This window comes from Ictidomys tridecemlineatus, chromosome 9, assembly GCF_052094955.1.
Source record: "Ictidomys tridecemlineatus isolate mIctTri1 chromosome 9, mIctTri1.hap1, whole genome shotgun sequence".
In the NCBI taxonomy this organism is placed as follows: domain Eukaryota; kingdom Metazoa; phylum Chordata; class Mammalia; order Rodentia; family Sciuridae; genus Ictidomys; species Ictidomys tridecemlineatus.
Genome location: NC_135485.1, coordinates 141,589,516 through 141,611,494, shown reverse-complemented (window position 1 = coordinate 141,611,494; position 21,979 = coordinate 141,589,516). Strand labels below are relative to the sequence as shown.

The 21,979-nt window shown below is 34.6% G+C and overlaps 1 protein-coding gene across 3 annotated transcripts in view; it reads right to left on the bottom strand.

Moving 5' to 3' along the window:
* Positions 1-21,979, bottom strand: part of Sclt1 (sodium channel and clathrin linker 1) — a 172,694-nt gene that overhangs the window by 47,594 nt on the left and 103,121 nt on the right. For 2 of the 3 annotated variants that reach the window (XR_013425526.1, XM_078020705.1), the window contains exons 14-18: positions 17,421-17,492; positions 13,033-13,107; positions 10,946-11,091; positions 7,177-7,369; positions 3,015-3,211 (exon numbers count right to left, since the gene is read on the bottom strand). Coding sequence is in view for 2 of the 3 variants with exons in the window: in XM_078020705.1 (XP_077876831.1) it covers positions 3,015-3,211; positions 7,177-7,369; positions 10,946-11,091; positions 13,033-13,107; positions 17,421-17,492 (683 nt within the window). In the remaining variant the exon portion in view is untranslated. The remainder of the gene's footprint in view (positions 1-3,014; positions 3,212-7,176; positions 7,370-10,945; positions 11,092-13,032; positions 13,108-17,420; positions 17,493-21,979) is intronic. The other variant, XM_078020706.1, reaches the window with a different exon arrangement.

The window sequence follows — 21,979 nt, the reverse complement described above, 5'->3', positions numbered from 1 at the left end:
AAATTAGGCACAGTAAGAGATTTACAATGATAATTAATAATAAAAATACATTTTATAAGAATTTTGGATTTTGGAATTGTAGAAAATAAACTGGACTTTATTAAACTATTATTTAAATTATCACTATAATCATGTGCCTACAGAGGGTAAGGTTCTGGGTAAACTAGTAGTTGTTCACACATATAGAACACCTAAGTGAATAAAGGGTAGGATGAGGCTAAGTGCATTGCAGAACTTTGAGAATGAAAAGAGCTCAGTTTTAACTTCTAAGCTCAATTAATTACCCTAAAAGAAATCTTCATCTCTGCCTACAATGCTGAGATTTTCAATAATAAGACCCAAAGTCTAATCATGTGGGTAGCTGAATTATATATAATACAAAACCAAATTCCCAAGCTTGCAAGGTATCCCTTCCTTTGAAAATGGGGTGGGGCTTGTATAGAGCTCCTGTGAAGCTGGGGCCTTGGATCTCTGCATTCTGTCATGCCTCCTTTGCCAGGGGCAGGAGCACTTCCACCCTGTTTGGGAAGGTAAGTCTGCTTTTTGTGAAGTTTGTAAAGTCAGGGAATTGCTTTGCACACAAAAGGTGACTCTCATTGTTTCTAAACTTGTAACCAGACAGGAGTCCACTTTGATGTAAGAGAATGAGGGATAAGACATGACCTGTTAGGAGACAGAATTTAACAGAATAATTACATGATTCTTTCAATTTTGTGTAGACAGAAATCTGGAGAATGGATATGAGAATGGATTCTCAGGGCTGGATTACAGTGCAAGAAATAAAATTTTGATTAGTCCATAACAATATGGGCTCACACTGAATATCAATTTTCTAGATTTAATGTGTTAGCTTCAGTGTACTGGTTAGTCTAGTTGGTTGAATAAAATCTGAACTCAAAGGTAGATGATGCTAAAACATCAGAATTTCCGTTATTATATCGTAGAACAGAATCCCTTCTCTTGGCATGTCTGACATTTGGGGTGGCAAAAGTCTTTGTTGCAGGAGGCTGTCCTATGCACTGTAGGATATTTAGCACCATCTCTGCCTTGAATTTGTAGCAATCCTCGAATGTGTTCAGATAGTGTTGAGAGAAATATTCAGGGTAATGGGAAGGGGAAGGCAACATTGTCTCTATTTGGAATAAAAGAAGTTAGCAAAGACTTGGGGAAACTGTAAGATTAAGTGGGTTTTTAAATGTAAAACCAGCTCATCCATCCTTCAATTCTGTCCCTTAGGAGAATCCAGAGGACATTCCCTTCACCAAGTCTGTGACTCAGTATCCCTACAGAGCTCTGTGGCAGCTATTCTTTGTGGCACAGAAATGACAGTGGGAACTGCTGTCATGGAATTGGGCTTCCAGAATTCAATGGAAATGCTAAGATTCTTAATGGCAAGAGCTACCCAGAGTCGTCATTGAAAACGATGGGGGCATGGTAACTAGAAGGAACAGTGGAGCTGGAGCAGTAATCAGAAGAGCCTGATCTACAGAGATCTTTGGGGTTTGTATATTCACCTAATAATTTGTCTACCAATTATTTTGTAATTTCTATATATACAACTCTATTATATGCTAAGGATGCCTGATTTCTTTTTGCCCTTGTCAACCTTTCATTTCTTTGTCTTTTTTAAAAATATTTTTTTAGTTGTGGATGAACACAATGCCTTTTATTTTTATGTGGTACTGAGGATTGAACCTAGTGCCCCATACGTGCCAGAAGTGCTATATCACTGAGCTCCACCCCAGCCCCCTCATTTCTTTTTCTTACTGCCATGTACTGATTTGGTTTCTGAGACAAAGATGAACAGAAATGCTATTAGTGAACTTGTCTTCTTCTTAATCTTAAAAAAAATGTTATTAATGTTTTTTTGTCATTAAGAATAACTTTGCTATAGAACATGTACCTTTATAAAATTAGGAAAATTCTATTCCTAGTTTCTAGGATTTTGAAAACAATATTTGATAAATACCAACCCATTATTGCTTATTCCATTTCTGAAAGGACTTTACAGAGTTGGTTTCTTTCTTTTCTTTTCTATTTTATTTTGATTCTTATTTCTCTAGATTTTTTTTTTCCAGTCTCTTTCAGTGGAACATTCATCTCCCTAAAGTTTAAGTTTTGGAAACTAGTCCTCAACAACTTCATTCTCTACCTATTACTTTTTTCCAACATGTTCTCATTCCATGACTTTAGAAATCATGTATATATACATGATTCCCACACATTTATAGCTCCTGTTGCAATCTCTTTTCTGAATACTAAAGTTAAATACAATTGACTAGTCTTTCCAGCAGCTCTTACTTATCATGGCCCAGAGTAAACTTTTTTTTTAAAATCTCCAGCTCTTTAAAGCCTAGTACTAATTGCCACCATTTTATACTTGGACTATTACAGTGTGGGTCTCATTTTCCCTTCTTCTTACCCTGGACCCTTTACATTCTTTGTTTTCTTAAAATGTACTTTCTTTTCAGAGCAATTTCAGGTTAACTGAAGTTGATTCTTCGTACAGCAAATTCATCTGTTGAATATAATTATGCCAGATCACATCACTTCAATCAAAGCCTTCCAATTGCATTCCCACTCAAAGTTCTTGAGCTTCCCATTTGTTTCAGCACAGAAATCTCAAGTTCTTTCTGAAAAAGGGCTGGAAAATTTTTCTTAAAGGGCCAGAGAGCAAGCATTTTAGGCTTTGTAGATCAAATGGATTCTGTTGCAACTACTGAATATCACAAATGCTACACCTATATGCAAATAGCAGTAAGATCCTAGACTACCATGACCAACAAAAATCATTGTATTTTGTAAAATATACATGAAATTTACAAAATAAAACTATTTTAATTTATAATGCTTAATATTTTTAGTAGTTCAATAAGTAATTTGCTGATTAAGAAATGAGTACAAGGTCCAGAATTATACATTTTTACAAAAAGATTATGTCAAGAACATTAAACCATAGTTTTAAATAATTTCTTCTGTAAAATGTGTCAAACAATTATTAATAGAGAACTTACTTTAGATTGCTGATTCTAATTTCTGCACTTTCAGTAAGTTTTTTTGTTTCTTCTTTCCACCGATCAGCTGCCTTCTGTTGAGTAGCTAAGAGATGCCTCAGTTCAATAGTGGAATTTCGATTACTATCTTCCATTTCTCTCAACTGAACTTCAAAACCATGTTCCTTTATTAACAACTCATGTTCCATTGTACTGATCTAAGGAATAAAGTGAACATAGTAACTTTTCTTCAAATCCTAAAAATGTCAGTAGGAAAAAAGTATATTATGTATCCTAAAACCATTTTCTTTAACTTACTCTTACTTTTGATGCCAGAATTCATAGAAAATGTTCATGTTTTTAGTAACTTAGAGCTAGGTTTTTAATGAAACAATTCTGGATTTATATATTGATTTTAAGATTATCTTTCAAAGAGCTTTGTAAAGTAGAAGAAAAGTATATACTGGAATTCCTTTACTATTTCAGTTGTAGTATAAATAATGTATTTTTAAAAGAAAATATAAATAATGGTCTTCAGAATCTCATGTGAAAATGTCTTAAATATATATATTTAATTTTTTTAGACATTGTTGGATCTTTATTTGATTCATTTATTTATATGCAGTGCTGAGAATTGAACCCATTGCTTCACATATGGTAGGCAAGTGCTCGACCACTGAACCACAACCCAGCCCCTTAATTATATTCTATGAATTTATGTTATTATAGTAAAAACATCCTAACACAGAATGAAAATACAAGTAAGCGCCCTTTGGATACCCTGGAAGCTTCTTCAAGAGGTTCAGAGAGAGGTAAGTTCTAATGGCTCCAAGGCATCATATAGGATGAACTGCCTTTTCTCATCTGCACCTACAATGCAACTATGTGTCCTGTCCTTGAGGCAGCTGAGAAAGTGGTTATTGGGATAGTTTCTTATATTCTGTGGTTCAAAAGAAAGACCCAGGTGGGGAAAAGCTGGGAGGTGACCCGACTCCTTTGGTGGAGTCTCAGGCCATCTTTATCTTGCTACCTGAAGAAATAGGGCAAAGAAACCTGTCTTGTGATATTTTAAGGTAATGTATTTAAAAGTGGCCACAGATGGCTTGGCTTCTAGTAATTCATTTAATATAACTATTTTCAAACTGAAGATACAATGAACAACTCAACTTTACCAATTCAAAAACAACAAAGAAAAACCAAACAACAAAAATATCCATGGCTCATGTGGGAAAGCTTCAAACTTCCTATCCTTAGCACCTCTGATAAATGTAACATACTTTCTGTAACTCTTAAATATGTTTCTCAAGTAGCATACAAGTAGAATTTAAGATTATATCAGTTTGGACACTGGAAAACCACCTTGCACTTATCAATTGGCGTCCTGTTCCTGCCACGCAGTATTCCTGAGGCTCCTCTTCACCTACTGCTGTCTTAATAACTTCCAAATGACTTTATTCTGCAAATTTAGATTTGAACACACTTTTCTTTCCTTCTCTGCCTTAATCTCCACTTCTTTTGGTTCCCTATGATTCTAACATCTTACTTGGAAAAAAACCTCCCAGTTTCTGTCAGTGTCTGCCTACCACACGTATTAAAAACTGATTTACACATCTACATGCAGCTTTAGGACTTTGCCTGCTTAGCCGACTTCCTCTTGTCCCTTGGAAGTTCTATAGTGCAACAATCCTTGCTCTAAGGTCCGTCTGATAACCTGGCCTCTGCCTACGTTTCCAAGCTTGTGTGTCGCCACTATTCCCTTCCCCCTGCCTCTACCACAATGTGTTCTCACTCTGGGTCTTTCTCACATCTTGTTCCCTTTGCCTGGAATAATCATTCCCTTCCACCTACCTTTGTTATAAGGAAAACACAGGGCCCTACGCTGGGAAAGAAAGAGGGGCTGGTAATTTGTAATTTTATGTTTAAAGTGTGCCCATCTCCATGCAGATTATAAGCTTAAGGATGGGTACCATATTTGCTTTGTTTACCATTGTATCTTTAGCACCTGGAACACAGGTTGTCAAAAAACATTTGCAAATTAAATGAAAGATGACTCTTTGGTGTCAAACTTCAGTCTTAAAACAAACCCCAGAGCCTTTAATCAGAGCAATTCCAACTGCTCAAGTGGGAGGTCTGTGTGATGTTGAAAGGCCAATGGCCACAACTGAATCTCTTTCTGCAAAAAAATTATTTTTTATTAAGTTCAGAATGTTGGGTTGGAAAAAGGGATTTAATGGTCTTCTACCTGTACTACAACTTACTTCTGCAGACAAATACCATGCAAACCAATAATAGGTTTGCTAAAAACTATTTCATTTCTTAATTTTAGATACTTATGAGGGGTATTCAGACCACAAAGAAACTGAGAACCTTTACAGAAAAAAGGGAAGAACTGGAAAAGGGGAGAGTTGGAGCTGAAAGGAATGCAGTGGCTCTAAAATCAAATGAAAATGTCATAATAAATTGTTAAGGTTTTCATCTAACTGACCTCCCAATATCTCCCTGTCTTTACCCCGTCAGCTCCTTTCAGTGTATCCACTAAATACTATACTCTCTTCCAAAGGGAAACAAAGAAGCAAAGAGTAGCACTAGATTTCTATGTTGTTAAAGAAATAATCAGCTGCAAAGGAGCTGAGAGCCCTCCTCCTCCATAAATAGAATTGTAGCTACCTATTTTGGTTCCATCAAAGTATGGTGACCTTTGATTTTTTTTAAATTATGGAAAAAGTTTAGTATGGGAACTTTCAGCACACATAAAGTGGATTACAGTGAATTCCTGTATGTCCCTCATCCAGCTTCTATAACCACATCTATTAAGCTCATAGTCACCTTTGTGTTTTCTATATTCCTACTCACTTTCTTCTGCTAATATTTATCTTTCTTTCCCTTACAATGAAGCAATGTAAGTTATTTGTTTTTTTTGTATGCATTTGAAGGACTATTTTCCACTTTCACTCTCTTCATGGTATCTTTGATGATTAAAAATCTTAATAAATTATGAAATACAATTAATTTGTCATTTCATTACAATTAGTGCTATTTGTGTTCTATTTCAGAAATATCTTCCTACACAAGGAATGAAGATTTTCTCCTAGAATTCCATGGTTTTATGTTTTAAACCTGGTGATTATTAAATCTGAGTTTGGTTTTGTACCCTATTTTACGCCATTGATCGGTTTGATTTTTTTCAAACTTTATTCTGATGTCAATAACACTATCTTAATTACTATAGTTTTATCTCAAGTATGGTTCCTCTCCTTGATTTTCAAAGACTTCCCACAGCCTAAAGCATAAAGTACAAACTTCTTTGTATGATATCATGGTCCATGTTGTTATAAATATCTGGTGTTCTTAATATTTACAATAGGAGGCATTAAATATATGTTGACACTAATTAGGCTGGAACCTGACTTCTTATGGGTTCTTGCAGCAACAACAAAGAAAAACACTAATTTATCACTTTACATCCTTACTATAAAACTGTAAGAGGTAGAGCTTTATAATAAAGAGTCAGTGCCACTTATTGTAAGAGTTTGTGGAATGGAGAAAGGTCAGTGAGATTCCAACGGGGATTCTGACTTTGTTTCTGGAAACTCCCTTTAACCAGGTTATCATGCTCCTGTTACCAAAGTGTGTCAGCAGAAAGTAAAGGGGAGAGAAAACAAAAGAAAGGCTTTTTTTTGTTGTTGTTGTTTTTATTTTATTTTTTCAAGATGAGACTTTTGCTCCTTGCCTTCTTCCTGTCGTGGAGTTTTGGGACTCACTGAGTGGTTTTCTCAGAGCACACTGATATAACATCCTCTTACAGTTAGTTTTAGAAAAGTTCAATTCTTGAGAGGCTATAAGAGAGGGAGAAGGAAGGAGGGCATTCTATAAAGTTATCTAATCTATAGTTTTGCTAGTGTTGCTTAAATTGCTTTGGCAAGAATATCAGTGTATTTCACGGTTGGAAAAGAATTGTATGTGTGTGTAGATAGCGAAGGCAATCATTCTCAAGTGTGCTTGCCAAGTTCTATAATACTGCAATGACTGGTTGACACTCTGAATTATGATTTAGTGCTATCTGATCAGAAGTTAAAAAAAAAAGGGGGGGGGTTTAAAATGATGTTTTACTTGGTTTTTCTCAATATTCTCTAACTTTGATTTTCCCAAGAACACATTTAATTCTAAGTAGTCTTTAAAATACCTTTAATTTGGCTTTTTTTTCAGCCTCTAGAGCAATCTTTCTTAAATTCTCAGTCTCCTTCAGTAACTCTTCATTTTCTTGCTGAAGTTTCAGCCTTTGTTCACTGACGAAGCCACAATTCTCCCTCTCAGCCTCCAATATATTTTGAAGTTTCTGAATCATTTCATGGGAACGTGATATCTCTTCTGAGGAGCTGATTTTTAAAAAAGGCAAAAAGAACTCTTAACTCTTAATGACCAATAGTAGAAATCAAAATGTCTACCCACCTTTTCTAGTACAGACTTCTGTTTCCTTTATTCAGAGCCATTTTTTTAACTTTATATTTATGTGGTTTCAAAATGCTATGTAATACATTTAACAATGAAGGCAAATATATTTAACAATCTTAACTAAGAACAGACAAACAACTGTTACCACTCATCTGGAAAATCGATGTGAAACTTATTTCAACTTTTTATTAACACTGAGAATCATTGTATAAGGACTTTTCAAGGAACAAACTGAAGACAATAATAACATAATCATAATCAAAACTTTGCTTTCTCAGTAAACTCCACGGGAAAATATAACAGTTGACTACACTATGAGATTATGATAAAATCTATTTTCATATTTTCTTGTTTCATGTCTTAGAAATGGTTTTACAAATTCTAGTTGTGTAAACTTGTTTTACCATAGGTATCAGGTTGTGTTTCTTGAACTTTCTCAGTCATGGATTATTAGGTGAGCTAAACTCTCAACATGTATGATTCAATATGTACTTCAATAAATACACTTCTAATTTTTATTCCTATTTTCTAAAATTTTCATCTTTTCCATCCCAGATAATCACCACTCTGAACATTCCTGGTCAACAGGTATCAGAGTAAACACCTATCAATATCAAACAATATCACTTCTATATGTATATTGTAAAGGCTTAAGTTGAGGCAGACATGGTTAGTTATTTTCTGACCTTTACTGCCTCCCTGCTGTATCTTTGCTTCCCCAGTTCCTCCCACATTCTTGTATGCTCTGATTTCTATATTAAATCCTTGATTCCACTAAACATGCTGCTCTTTTTCTTCTGTTTAAAGGTTGGTTGACAGAGTTGCTAATGAAAGGAGGTATCCAAGCAGTGATAATAAAAGAATGCTAATATTAGAAAAATGCTAAGATCAGAAACAACCACACGTTTCTGTGCCCTCTGTTAAAAGTCAAAAAGTCCACAATGGAACAGAAAAACCAAGTGAATGGCAGCACATATATGTCTTGAGTAGAGGAAACGTTACAGTTCAGAGAACTGTTTTTTTTTTTTTTTTTTTTTTAAAGAGAGAGAGGAGAGAGGGAGGGGGGAGGGAGGAAGAGAGTGAGGGAGGGAGGGAGAGAGAATTTTTTTTAATATTTATTTTTTAGTTATTGGCGGACATAACATCTTTGTATGTGGTGCTGAGGATCGAACCCGGGCCACACGCATGCCAGGCGAGCGCGCTACCACTTGAGCCACATCCCCAGTCCAAAGAACTGTTTTTTAATCAAATTATTTGGTGAAAAAAATTGAAGAAGGGAAACCTAGAGACAAATGAAGACTAAGAAAAAGCAGTCCTAGGATTCCTGGAACCAGAAGTGGATAGGAAAATTCACAATTAAGAGAAAACCTTTGAATAAAGTGACTGTAAGAAAACCTTTATCTAGTGCACCTTCAAGCGCATGTAAAAATTTACATTGGAGAAAAGTCCTATGCGTGTAGGGAATGTGGGGTAGTCTTTGCTACTTTCTCATGTCCTAACAAACATGGAACAATTAATCCCAGAAAGAAGTATACTACTTGTACAGGGTGTTTGGAAGTCTGTAGCAACTCCCATTTCCTTAATGAAGCAAAAGAACTCAAGAAGCCTATAAATGGAGAGAAGCTTTTTGCATGTAAGGAACATGGGAAAGCATTTCATCTAATCTTCACACCTTATTCAATATATTCAAATGCATACTGGGAGAGACTTCTACAATTGAGGGTTGTGGGAAAGACTTCAAAACATCTTATACCTTATATAACCTATAAGACTTTATAGTGGAGAGAACTCATGTGGAAGTAAGGAAAATAGGAAAGCCTTTAGATAGTACTAATCTTTCACTGAATATGTAAGAACTCACATCGGGGAGGAAAAAGCATATGATGTAATAAATGTGGAGAAGTCTTTAAAAATTTCCATTTTCTCATGTTTACATTAGAAAAAATTCCCATGCAAGTCAAGAACATAGGAAAGACTATATATCTTACACACCTTAACAAACATGAATGAACTCACGGTAGAGGGAAGCAATATATGTCTATATATACATACAAACAAGGATATGTATGTGTGTGTGTGTGTGTACACACACACATATATACACAAACAATACACACACACACACACACACACACACAGATATCCTTGTAAGTAGGAAATATGGACCACCCTTAGTTGTTACTCAACCTTTAGGAAAGAAGTGGGAACCCATGCTGGAGTAAAACTCTGTTAAGAAGTGAAATAACCTTAAATTGTTAATCTTCCTTAGGAAGTAAATAAAAGCCCCAAGAGAAACTACATTAATGTGAACAATGTGGAAAAGTCTTAGATTTTTCCTTATATCTGAAAATTCATGAGAAATTTACAGTGGAATAAAATCTTACAAATGTATGAAATGTGGAAAAATATTTACTTTCTTTTTATTCCTGAAGAAAAATGTGAACATACAACTAAAAAGAAACCTCACAAATGTAAGGAAAGTGGGATAGCCTTCAGTTTTCCCTGGATAGTTGAGGAACATATGAAAATTCACACAAACATTATGAATTAAAGAAATGAGGAAGTAGCTTTCTGTGACTGTGTCCTCTAGAAAACACATGTAAATTCACCCTGCAGAAAAAATGTGAATATAAGGAAAATGAAGAAGACTTCAGTGACTTCTCTTTTTACTCTACACAGAAAAACACATAAATAGAGAGACACTGTGAATTAAAACAAATGCAGGATATGAAGGGATGTGCAGTGGAGGGACACCTATGAACACATGGTATTGAGAGAAACCTTCACTTAGTACATACAAGAATTTCTAGGAATATACTGGCTCCTTCTGCATGCTTCCTTTGGAAGTAATCACACAAGCAATTACCTGAATAGATTACTGAAAATCACAATATGTTTATGAAACAAATATGCAGAATCTCCTTTTGAAAAAACACTTCAGGTATTAGTGTATGTATTTTAAGAAATAAAATTGTCTTCATTTAAAAAATATCTTTTGAATATATATAGAGATTAGAGTTTCAGGTAATTTAAATAAATCTTTACTATACTTAAGTAATATTCTGGTGAAAAAAGGTAAATTCAGAAGGGATATGGCATTTTATAGGTTATCACTTTTATAGATAATGTAATAAACATGATGGTTCATTAAATAATATGCAATATCACAAGAAACATACTAAAGATAATTACAAACAAACTATTACAATAACTACATAGTATGAAAAAAATAAAATGGTATGCCACTGTTAAATCTTTTCCTTCTGAAGAAACTGGTTTTTGGAAATAGTCTTGAAAAAAACTGTATTTGGTCCTTTCAACACAAGATGTATGAGTCCCTTCTCTCTCTCTCTCTCTCTCTCTCTCTCACACACACACACACACATACACACACACACACACACACACACACACACACACACACACACACACACCCAGGAATCTCAAATATCATGGGAATTCTGAAGATGTCATCACAGAAAACCCAAAAGAAAACTTACTTAATTTCAAGTTGTTTTATTCTACTTTCTGCTCTTTTAAGTCTTAGCTGAAGATCGTCTTTTGAGCTCTCTGCAATCAGATATCTTTGGTGCATTTCTTCCAGTTTTCTGTAGTCACTTTCATTCCCTCTGCCTTCACGGTAAATCTGCAGAAGAGGCTTATATGTGTACTTCCTTATAGAAGGAAACCCTCTTAAAAAATTATACAGTTTAGATACTGAAATCAATGATGACAAAAAGTCACAATCATGTATTCATCTGTTTCCACTATAATGTATTAAAACACATCAAAGATTAATTCTAATTGCTTCACATTTACAAAATAAAATGCTGAAAACTGAGATATAATCACTTATTTTTAAAAAATTACTCATGCTAATAATATGAAATGTAAAGCAGCCAAAGCTAAAAACAAAACAAAACATACTATAAATGTCAACCTAGAGATAACCACTGGCAATTCTTTGATAAACAACTTTTGAGATAATTCTCCAAAATTCAAATACTGCAATGAGTACAACTATCTGGCTCCAGAATTTCCCTCTGGCTTATCTGGACAGTGGTGTAGCTATGGGAGTTCCCCTTCCCCAGCAGTGGCTGAACCCCAGCTTAGCTTCTCATGAGACTCTGGCCTTGCACTTACAGCACAGGGGCTGACACACCTCAAGGGAAGCAAGGTCTTCAGCTGGTAGTATTCTCCATTTTGATAAGTCCCACCCAGGTACCCCTCAGATCCAGACCACCTGGCCACGCAACCTGTGTCTTCTCCACTGACTAGACTGCTGTCACACCTGCACTATGAAAAGGCAGAGCACCAGCATGTCTGCATGGTGTTGCTAGCACAACTGCACTTCAGTCTCAGCAGGACTGTGACCAGGCAGGCTGGCCTGCGGGACAGGGAGAGAGCATGGAGTGTGCCTTTGCTCTGCCTGCTGCCTTCAGCCTTGAAGGTGCTCCATTTCCCCAGTGGAGCCTATTCCTTGATCCAACCCAAGTAGTGTTCAAGAATTCCTCAAACCCCAATGTACAGCAATAGGTGGCAAGCTAAAGAGGACCCAACCTGACAGATGGAGATTCACAAGGATCTACCTTCCAGGAGCGGGGTAACCAGGAAGGTCTCACTTTGAACACACGTATACATTTCTTTTCTTGAAAATCAGGCTGTATATCAAGTTCTGCTTTATAAATTATTATTTTACTATCTGGTGTCATGATTTTTGAGAACATGGATATATCATATGATTTTTCGTCTATGTAGCTCATCTTTGAAAGTCAAATGCTTACTATCATTTACTATTTCTTAATATTGGACAAGTTATTTACTACTCTAGGACAGTTCCTAATACAGCATCTAAAATATTGTATGTTCAAATTTGGTCTTTTTTTTTTCCCAAGGCACTTTAAAAAATGTGATATTTGTTGTTAATAAAAAAGTGTAAAGAGCTAAGCTCTATGACACATGCCTGTAATCCTAGCGACTTGGGAGGCTGAGGCAGGAGGATTTCGAGCTCAAAGTCAGCCTCTGCAACTTAGCGAGAAATTTTGCAACTCAATGAGACCCTGTCTCTAAACCAAATATAAAAAAAGGACTGGGGATGTGGCTCAGTGGTTGAGCACCCCTGGGTTCAACTCTTAATACAAAAAAAAAAAAAAAGTGTAAGAAAGAAAGAAATTTTAAAGTTTTTCTCAAATATTAATTGAGGTCAATATTTTTCCTAATTATTACAATTTTAAAGGCAAAATCATAGCAATGTTACAATTTTCTAGTTAATTATTTTGTTATTTTTGTAGATGGTCTAACCCCAGAAAGAGCTGACTTAAAATTAAAAAATGAAACTTCCTATTGGGATACAGTTAAGCAAGGAGTTTTATGGTCAAAGAATATGATTGTTCTTGGAAAGAAATGTATGCAGGCAATACCAGAATTTAAATGAAGACTCTGAGTATATTCCAAGAAAATAAAAACACTCACCAGGAGAATACTTATAAATACAAGGGTTGCTAGTAGATAATGTGATGAAAGCAGACAGAATTGTTGGATATTTGTAGTTGTGTTTTAGGTAGGTATATTTCCTTTTTCTTTTTACCTTTTCTAGTTCTTCTTCCACAGCTTTTTTTTCCCTAATGGCTCGTTCAATTTGGCTTTGTTTTTCATCACACTCCTATAAATTCAAGTTATAGTGTAAATAAATATGTTTGGTGAAACCTTAAGGAAAATAGGGGGAAATGAAAAACTAAAATGACTTGCCCATAACAGAAATATCAAACTTACGTTAACAACAAAGTAAGGTCATAGTGACTAGAAACAAACCAAAACTTAATTTTCAAGAGCTACTCATCCTAGGATTTCAGAAGTGACCTCTAGTTATAGACTGCCAAAGAATTCTACTTCAACCGACTAGGTGGGACATAGGTTGAGTGATGGGGAGGAAAAAATAACCAGGGTCCCTTTCTCACGGTACAGATTCTTTTATGTACTCTTATTAAATATTTTGGAAAGGGAACATTGAGCTAGATAGTAGTATAATATCCTGCGGGATATCCTCAGGCTCAAAAGGTGCCAGGTGAACAAATTCTAAAACAATTAATTTCTCTTTGTAAAACTTACAAACAACCATGGGAATACTAAATACGTTTTATTAGCAGGAACATAAAACACTTTTGCTCAAAAATTTTATGCTCAAAAGATTGTAATCAGTAAACTTAGAAAGCATATCAATTAATAAATAAAATTTCATATTTTGCTAATAAAACAAAAATTATTCTAATTACTGGTTTTCTTCACAATTATTTATTTTATACGTTAATGTGTTTTGGAGGATGAATATAAATAGCTTTTTATTATTGTGAATCATGCTTCAGAGGAGACTGCTTTTCTGACAGTATTCTGCTAAAGATATTTAATTATCTTTAATTATTTTTAATGTGATGCCCAAATTAATCACTTTGGTTATAATGAAGACCTTTACCTGATGTTACAAATCAGATGAAAAATTTAAGTTTAGTATCTTTTATTAAGATAGTATATTCAGTGTAGACCAACTGCACCTTTAATATTTCATTTATGCTCTTGTATACTGGAAGTTGTTTGTCTATTAAAAGGTAGTTTTGGGGGCTGGGGTTGTGGCTCAGCAGTTGACTGTTTGCCTAGCACATGCAAAGCCCTGGGTTCGATCCTTAGCACCACATAAAAATAAATAAAGTAAAAGTATTGTGTCCAACTATAACTAAAAAAAAATAAATATTAAAAAAGGTAGGGGCTGGGGTTGTAGCTCCGTGGTAGAGTGCTCGCCTAGCATGCACAAGAGGCTGGGTTCAATCCTCAGCACCACATAAAAATAAAATAAAGACGTTGTGTCCACTGAAAACTGAAAAATAAATATTAAAAATTTCTCTCTCTCTCTTCTCTCTTTTTTTTTAAAAAAGATATTGTGTCCACCTAAAACTTAGAATAAATATTTTTTAAAAAGTTAGTTTCGTGATGCTGAATATGGTATTTCTTCTATTTTATAACTTTTCCCATGTGACTTTCAATATGTATGTTAATGACAAAGTCAGATTAAACTTTTGGGCCTGGCATGTGGGTAGAAAGACCAGCATGTTATAGGTATGTTACATATACAAGGGCATGAAATTCACCATATCATATTGACAGGTGATATTAACTAAAAGAATATTGGATTAACCCAGTGTAACAAAGGTAAAATGAGACAAAACAGTTGAAGTCTTTATAGAAAATTTTCATATTAATTCTATTAAAAACACACTACAATACTAACACAAACATTAAAAATTAATTATTAAAAGGTTTTTAGAGTTATTAGCTAATCACCCCTGATAAACCTATGTTTGGGGAAAACAAGAGAAAACGAAAACAGCTCTATTTTTCAAGCACTCATGGAGTATTTCTGAAATCATATCCCAGCATAAAGGAAGCCTCAGCAAATTTTAAGACAAATATCATATATACCGTGATCTGTGTCCCTTGTGTAACCAAATTAGAAATCAACAATAAAAAGACAGTCTAAATTTCTGTGTATTTAGAAACTAAAAAATGGGTTTTCAAAAAAAAATTCAAGATCTAAGAAAAGATCATAATGAATGCTTCATATCATTCCTATATATGTGTTCATTTATAACTGATCCTCTTCCTCGTTTGCAAGAGATTCATGGCAGAATTAAAATCTTGAGTGTTCTTAAAAGAAACTCTGTCTTGCAGTAGAAGCTAAAGGCTGGGGGGGTGGGTGTTGGTCTCTAAAGAGAACGGTAGCTTGGAGTGCACTGCCTTTAGCTTTTTCTTAACCTATTTTAAAAAGGTGCATGGTAACCTAAATGTATAAGTTTTTTTCTTCCTGCAAGCATAACTTAATTTTGGGCTAGTCAAAATATGTTAAACTTACTCTTAGACTTAACTGTTTTGGTAAAGACAGTTACATACAATTGCTTTTTTAAAAAAATAATTTATTTTTTAGTTATAGATGGACACAATATATTTTATTTTTATGTGGTACTTAAGATCAAACCCAGTGCCTCACACTTGGTAGGTGAGCACTCTACCACTGAGCCACAACCCCAGCCCAATACAACTGCTTTTTAATAACAGAAAACAGGGTTGTTACGCCTGAGACTACAGCCTAGATTTTTCTGGGAATATATACTTTTTAAAAGTAAATGAAAATGTCTTCATTTGAACATATTTTATAACATATTTAATGTTCAAACACTTTAAACAATACAGTTTTTTTATACACAGAATCAACATGACATCAAATTATGTTTGATGTTTAGAAAAATAACTACGAGAAAGAATTGTATTATCATAAGCATTAGAAACATGTTTAGTAATAAACTGAAGTTATCAATTTTTTAAAACTTTAGAGTGAGTTTAATATAACTTTTGTTGTTACACAGATAATAATTATTTTAAAAATCCTTACTAGTTCTCATTCCTTTGGGAAAACAGAACTAATTTTCTTGCTCTTGCAGAGTGGACAGTCCACTGAATAATTCTAGAGCGGGGTAAAGGCACTGTTATTCCTCCTCTTCTACAGAGAAGAGAGTCTTCTAATAGCTAATCAGCCCATGGAATAGATAAGCAAGATAACAGGGTGAGGTAATACTGTATAACAGTGAATGGCACATGACTAATTAGCCATATTGCATCCCATTAATTTTACACAATGTTCCTATATCACCAAAACAAGTGATATTTAAAAAATAAATAAAAAGTAACACTGTTTCTGATTCTATACATTCAGGACCTGTACATAACGTACACTACAGTGTTTGCAGAATGTGGGAAAGACCTGATTCCTCTTTCAGATGTATTTAAACATCATTCAGTTAATAAATATTTATTTCAAAATATACTGTGGGGGCTGGGGATGTGGCTCAAGCGGTAGCGCGCTCGCCTAGCATGCGTGCTGCCCGGGTTCGATCCTCAGCAGCACCACATACCAACAAAGATGTTGTGTCCGCAGAGAACTAAGAAAAAATAAATAAATGTTAAAATTCTCTCTCTCTCTCTGTCCCCCTCTCTCACTCTCTCTTTAAAAAAAAAAAAAAAATATACTGTGTAAAAACACCATAGGAAGCAACGGGGGAAATGAAGGAAGACAAAAGACTTTCTACACCAAGGTGCTTCCAATCTAATTGAAGGAATAAGATTTCATGGAGAGAGCACCAGTTTGTGTGTGGGTATGTGCTGACATACAAAAGTGCAGCATCTTTATTAAAAGATAGCTCACTGTTCCGTCTTGTAACAGATGAAAAGTGATAACAGGGATTCAGAAAAGTTAAGAGTTTGTGAAGATGTAAATATCTTTCCATTTCCTGGAATTGCCTTTATTTTTATTCTCCTACAAGCAAAACTTTAAAATTTCATCTCCTCGAGGCTGGGGTTGTGGCTCATAGCACTCACCTAGCATGGGTGAGGCACTGGGTTGGATCCTCAGCACCACATAAAGATAAATAAATGAAGGTATTGTGTCCATCTACAACTAAAAAATGTTTAACAACAAAAAAATTTATCTCCTCAAATTTTCAAGTTAAATTAATATCTCTAATGCAATCTCCACCACACAAGCTCTCTCTTCCTCTCCCCCTTCGCCTACTTGCTCTTCAGTACTCCTTTCTTAGGGGGCTTCCCGGCCTTTTCTCCCTCTCCCTTTCTGCCTGGCCTCCCAGATGAAGCCAACGTGTGGGAGCAGCTGCAGCTGGGTGCTCAATGGCACTGTGTGTTCTGTCAAAGGCAAGTGATTACCAAGTACATGTGCTGAGTGCCATGTATCTTTCCTGCTAGACCAAGGCACAAGACTGCAGAAAACATGTCTTTCTGGATTTTCACTTTGTCATTAACACCTAGCATAGGTCATGGCTCAGTAAATATATTTTGAATGAATGAGTGTCCAATACCTTCTATAGTGGCTTTTAAACAATTTTTCAAAGAAATTATTAATACAGTCTTCTCACATACCATTTGAAGGGCTGAAAGTTCTTCTGTTAATCGAGAAATCTGTACATGATATTGCTTTTTTGTATTTTCAACCTGTAAATTAAGACACTACAAATTATTTAGGTAAAAAGTAAAAATGATTAATATCTGATACAATTTTAGGATAATACATGTTTTTTAGTAATGGAGATGGGAAATGATCTACTACCGAGCTATATCCCGGTCCTTGGGATAACACTTTATATAAAAAGTAAAATTATGACTTTTAGGGCATAAAAGATGAATAAACACACAATGTATTTAAGAGCCAAGAATCTGTCATGAGAATAAAAGAAATAGGATGATACATCTAAAAGGACAGTGGCTCTTGTTTATATGGCTTCTTTATCACTATTTTACTGTTATTAGAAATAAAAACTGGAAACATTTTATGAAAATTATTAATTCCTTTAAAACAATAATTTAAATCATATTAATTAGTATAAATAATATATTTTTATGAAAAATAAGTATATTCACCGAAACTAAACATTTTTTGAGAAGAGTGGCGTTATTTTACATCTTTGTGAATCTCCTTAATGTCTTGCGGAATAGAAGTCAGCTAGATTCTCTGATCTGTTTCTGTATTCAACCTGTTGTGTTGTTGCAGATCAGACAGCCTTTGGAAAACCATGCTACTGGCTTGTGATAAAATGGGCGTGAAAAGAGTAACAGTGTGGCAATGTCACTCTGAAAGTAGGTGTGGTTGCAGGATCTCTGAGCAACACTTTGGGAGCTGGTACCCAGAGCAGGGTAAGAGAAAAACAGCATCACACACTGCAAATGCAACAAATAAACCTTAAGGCACTTATATTTCACAAATGGAAGAACATTTTATGCTGCACATAAGATCACATCTTAGAGTAAGCAAATTACTTTTTAAGGAAATATGCATTTAAATTAACACAGAAATATCTTCAGAAACAGTACAATTTATGTGCTCGGAGTATTCTGAGGAATTAGTCACACCTTGTCAGGATGGTTCCTAAGACAATATTTTTTTTCTAATAGATATTCATGCTTTTTAAAAGGAGTGTGAAGAACACTGATGCCAATCGTATACTGTCAAGAAAATTTCCATGATCCAAAAGTCTTTGGGAATTTTCTAGAATTGTACTAAATGAACTATTTTTAAAACATAATGAAAACTTTCTTTGGAACATTTAGAAAAATGCCATGTACTTTATCTGGTTTATTAATATAAACTATATTTTTGAAGATCTGTCAACATATATGTGGCCGTATTTTAGGTCATAATTGATGTTGACTTCCCTTATAAAATTAAGGGTTAGGACATTAAAGATCAATCTACTTTGTTCACGGGTCAGTAATAAGAGATGAGCCTTTTAAGGATTATATAAGTTAGCCATATGAAATTGTTATTATCTCCAAACAGGTTAGGAAGACTGAGTGCTTGGTTTGGATCTGGAAAGTCTCCCAGGCCATAGGCAGAGGCCTGGTCCCAGTAAGGCACTGCTGGGAGATGTCAGAACCTTTAAGAGGTGGGGCCTGGTGGAGGCCTTCAGGTCACTGGAGACAGGCCCTAAAAGGGGAAATCAGGACCCTGACCCTTCTCATTCCTCCCATTCACTTCCCAACCATGCGGTGTGTGGGTTTTTTTTTTTTCCTTTGGTGCACTATTGTTGTACATAGTGATGAGATTCATGGTACATATTCATACATGCACACAATATAACAATAGGATTTGGTCAATATCATTCCCCAGAAGTCCCCTTGCCCCCTTTCTTCCTCCCTCCCCTGACCCCTTTCCTCTACTCTACTGATCTCCCTTGGATTTTCATGAAGGCCAGTGCTTTTGCTATTCCAATACACTCCTGCAGTGATTTGCAGACTCCTTATAGTCCTAAAAGTGATGGGGCCCAATGATCATGGACTGGAATTTCTGAAACCATCAGCCAAACCGAAACTTTTTCTTCTTACAAATTAGAACTGGCAAGCTGATTAATACATTGAGGCAAAAAGAAACTAAGTCATGGATGTTCCCGTAATACAAACATTTTGATCCTGATAAGCATAGCCATGTCTATCTCTCACATAATTTCTAAAAAGTGCTCCATTCATTGTCTAAAGTGGACATAGCTAACTTGAGGGTTCATAACAATAGTAGGGTACATATTCTAAAATATTTTTATACTAATGCTGGAGAATTCAGATGAACTCAGCTATTCATATTTTTGAAGACTATGTAGAACTATTAACACTGATGACATCTTGCTCCACTATGCTCCAAAGTTCATAAGGAATTTTCTAGTGCTAGTATCTGATGAAACAAAAGGTAAACCCTTGTTATAGGAACAAACACACACATCTATGAGGTGATTTACTGTGCTTGGGGCTCTAAAGTCTACACAGGGACATATACCTTCTCTTGCTTCAACCTTATTTAAGAAAACTTTTCCTTCTATAATTTTATGGATAGTAAGTAGTAGAGGTAAGGTAAATTAACATGAAATAGAAATAGCAATTGCCAATGAGTATGCTAGCCATGATTTAAAATCAAAAGTAAATAATGTTTAGCTGGGCACAGTGGTGCATCCCTATAATCCCAGAGACTCAGGAGGCTGAGGCAGGAGGATCATAAGTTCAAAGCCAGCCTCAGCAAGTCCCTAAGCAACTTAGTGAGATCCTTCATCAAAAAAAAAAAAAAAAAAAAGTAAACAATGCTTTATTTTTAAATAGATTTTATTTGAGAAGTAGCCAAGAAATAATACATAAAAAAATAAACTTTGTTGTACCTTTTTGTTCAAATTTATGGCCAGAACAGAAATATGTAAAAATTTGTACATTATAATTTCTTTAGCCAATAAGAATAAACACCTGTAAAGTTATCCTCAATTAAACAGGTTTATTCTACGTATCTGGAGAGCATGATAAATTTTAATAAGTAGGGAAATCATTACCAACAGAGATGCAAAATTAAAAAACAAAACCTTTTCAATATATTTTGAAGTACAAATTAATGTAAGCAATATATGCTACATATTATATCCTATGAGAAACAGCATATAAAATATATATTTTGTTTATAAAAAAATCTACTCTTTGAAATTTCAAACACTATAGAAATAAAAAATGTTAAAAGTGAAATGTGTCTTATTATTCTACCTCTCAGGCTTAACACTATTCACAGGGTGAGATATATAAGTAAATTTTAAATATATAAAAAAAAATTTTAGTATATATATTTTAACATATATTTAAAATTTTCATTTTAGTGTATTATAACAATGTGGGGTTCATTTTGACATACTCACACATGCATATGGCAGTTTTCTCCATTTCAATCCCCAGTCCTACACCCTTCCACCCCTTTCCCCCTAAATCCCTTCCTCTATTCTATTGGTCTTCCAGCTATTTATTTGTTTACTTCTTCAATTGAGACATTATAGTTATATATAAAATTGGATGCACTGTGGTACATTCATATATGTACCTAGTAGAATTTTGTTAACTTCATTTCCCAGTTCTTTCCCTTTTCCCTCCCCTCCTCCCTCTTCCTTGGTTCCCTACTTCTACTCTAAGATGTCCCTTTTATTTTGATGTATGTATTTTTGTTCCACATATGCCATAATTTTAGTTAAATGAAAATCCAAAGGAAAAATGCTACGTACAGTGATTATTATTTTCTGAATGCTGGGTTTGCAATCTTAATTTTCTTTTACACAATGTTATATATCTTCCATTTGTTTTAACCATGAACCTGTATTATTTTCAATAATAATTTTTAAGTTTATATATATTAAAAAAAAAACACCAACAACCCAAATTGGCAGTAGTGTGAAATGCAAAGGAGTCAGAGATGCAGAAAATGCTTGACACATAGGAAGTGCTCAATAAAGACTTCCTGAGTGAATGACCAGAGCAGTAGTGAGGGGCTGGGTATTAAGGAAATCAACAGGAGCACAGGAGAAAGGAAAAGATCTGAGAGGAAGAGAGCGAGTCCAGTTTTGACAATGAGCTTCCGCTGCCTGTAGGGTTCCTTATGGGGGAGTAACAGGAAGCATGGGAGGCAGTTAATATTCATATTTGTGAAGGTATTTGGAATTAACACCATCACATCAACCTAGAAAAAATTCCCTGAGATTATCTAATGGTTAATGCAAAACACAACCTCCACCAACCTTAAAATCAAAGTGAATTCATTTTAGGATTAGAAAATACAAGTGGAGTGTTAATACCATGATAGAATACTTTGATAAAAATACTTTTGCCATAAAATACATACAACTTGTTAATTATCTATTTTAAAAATAATTCTTCAAGAAAATAGACTTTAGACTCTGGCCTAAAGTTATGGTGTCTCAATCCCATAAAGACAGCATGGTTCTAGTAGGAATGATACAGAAGATCAGAAATAAAAAGCCCAGGAATTAGTTTGGATTCTGCCTCAAAATGGAATTTTTATATTGGGATTTTATCTAGTTTTAGTCAGTGACAAAGGACAGTCATGAATTGCTTAACAAAAGGGTTTGTTCTGAGAAGTATATTGTTAGGTGATTTTGTTTTTGTGACAATATTTA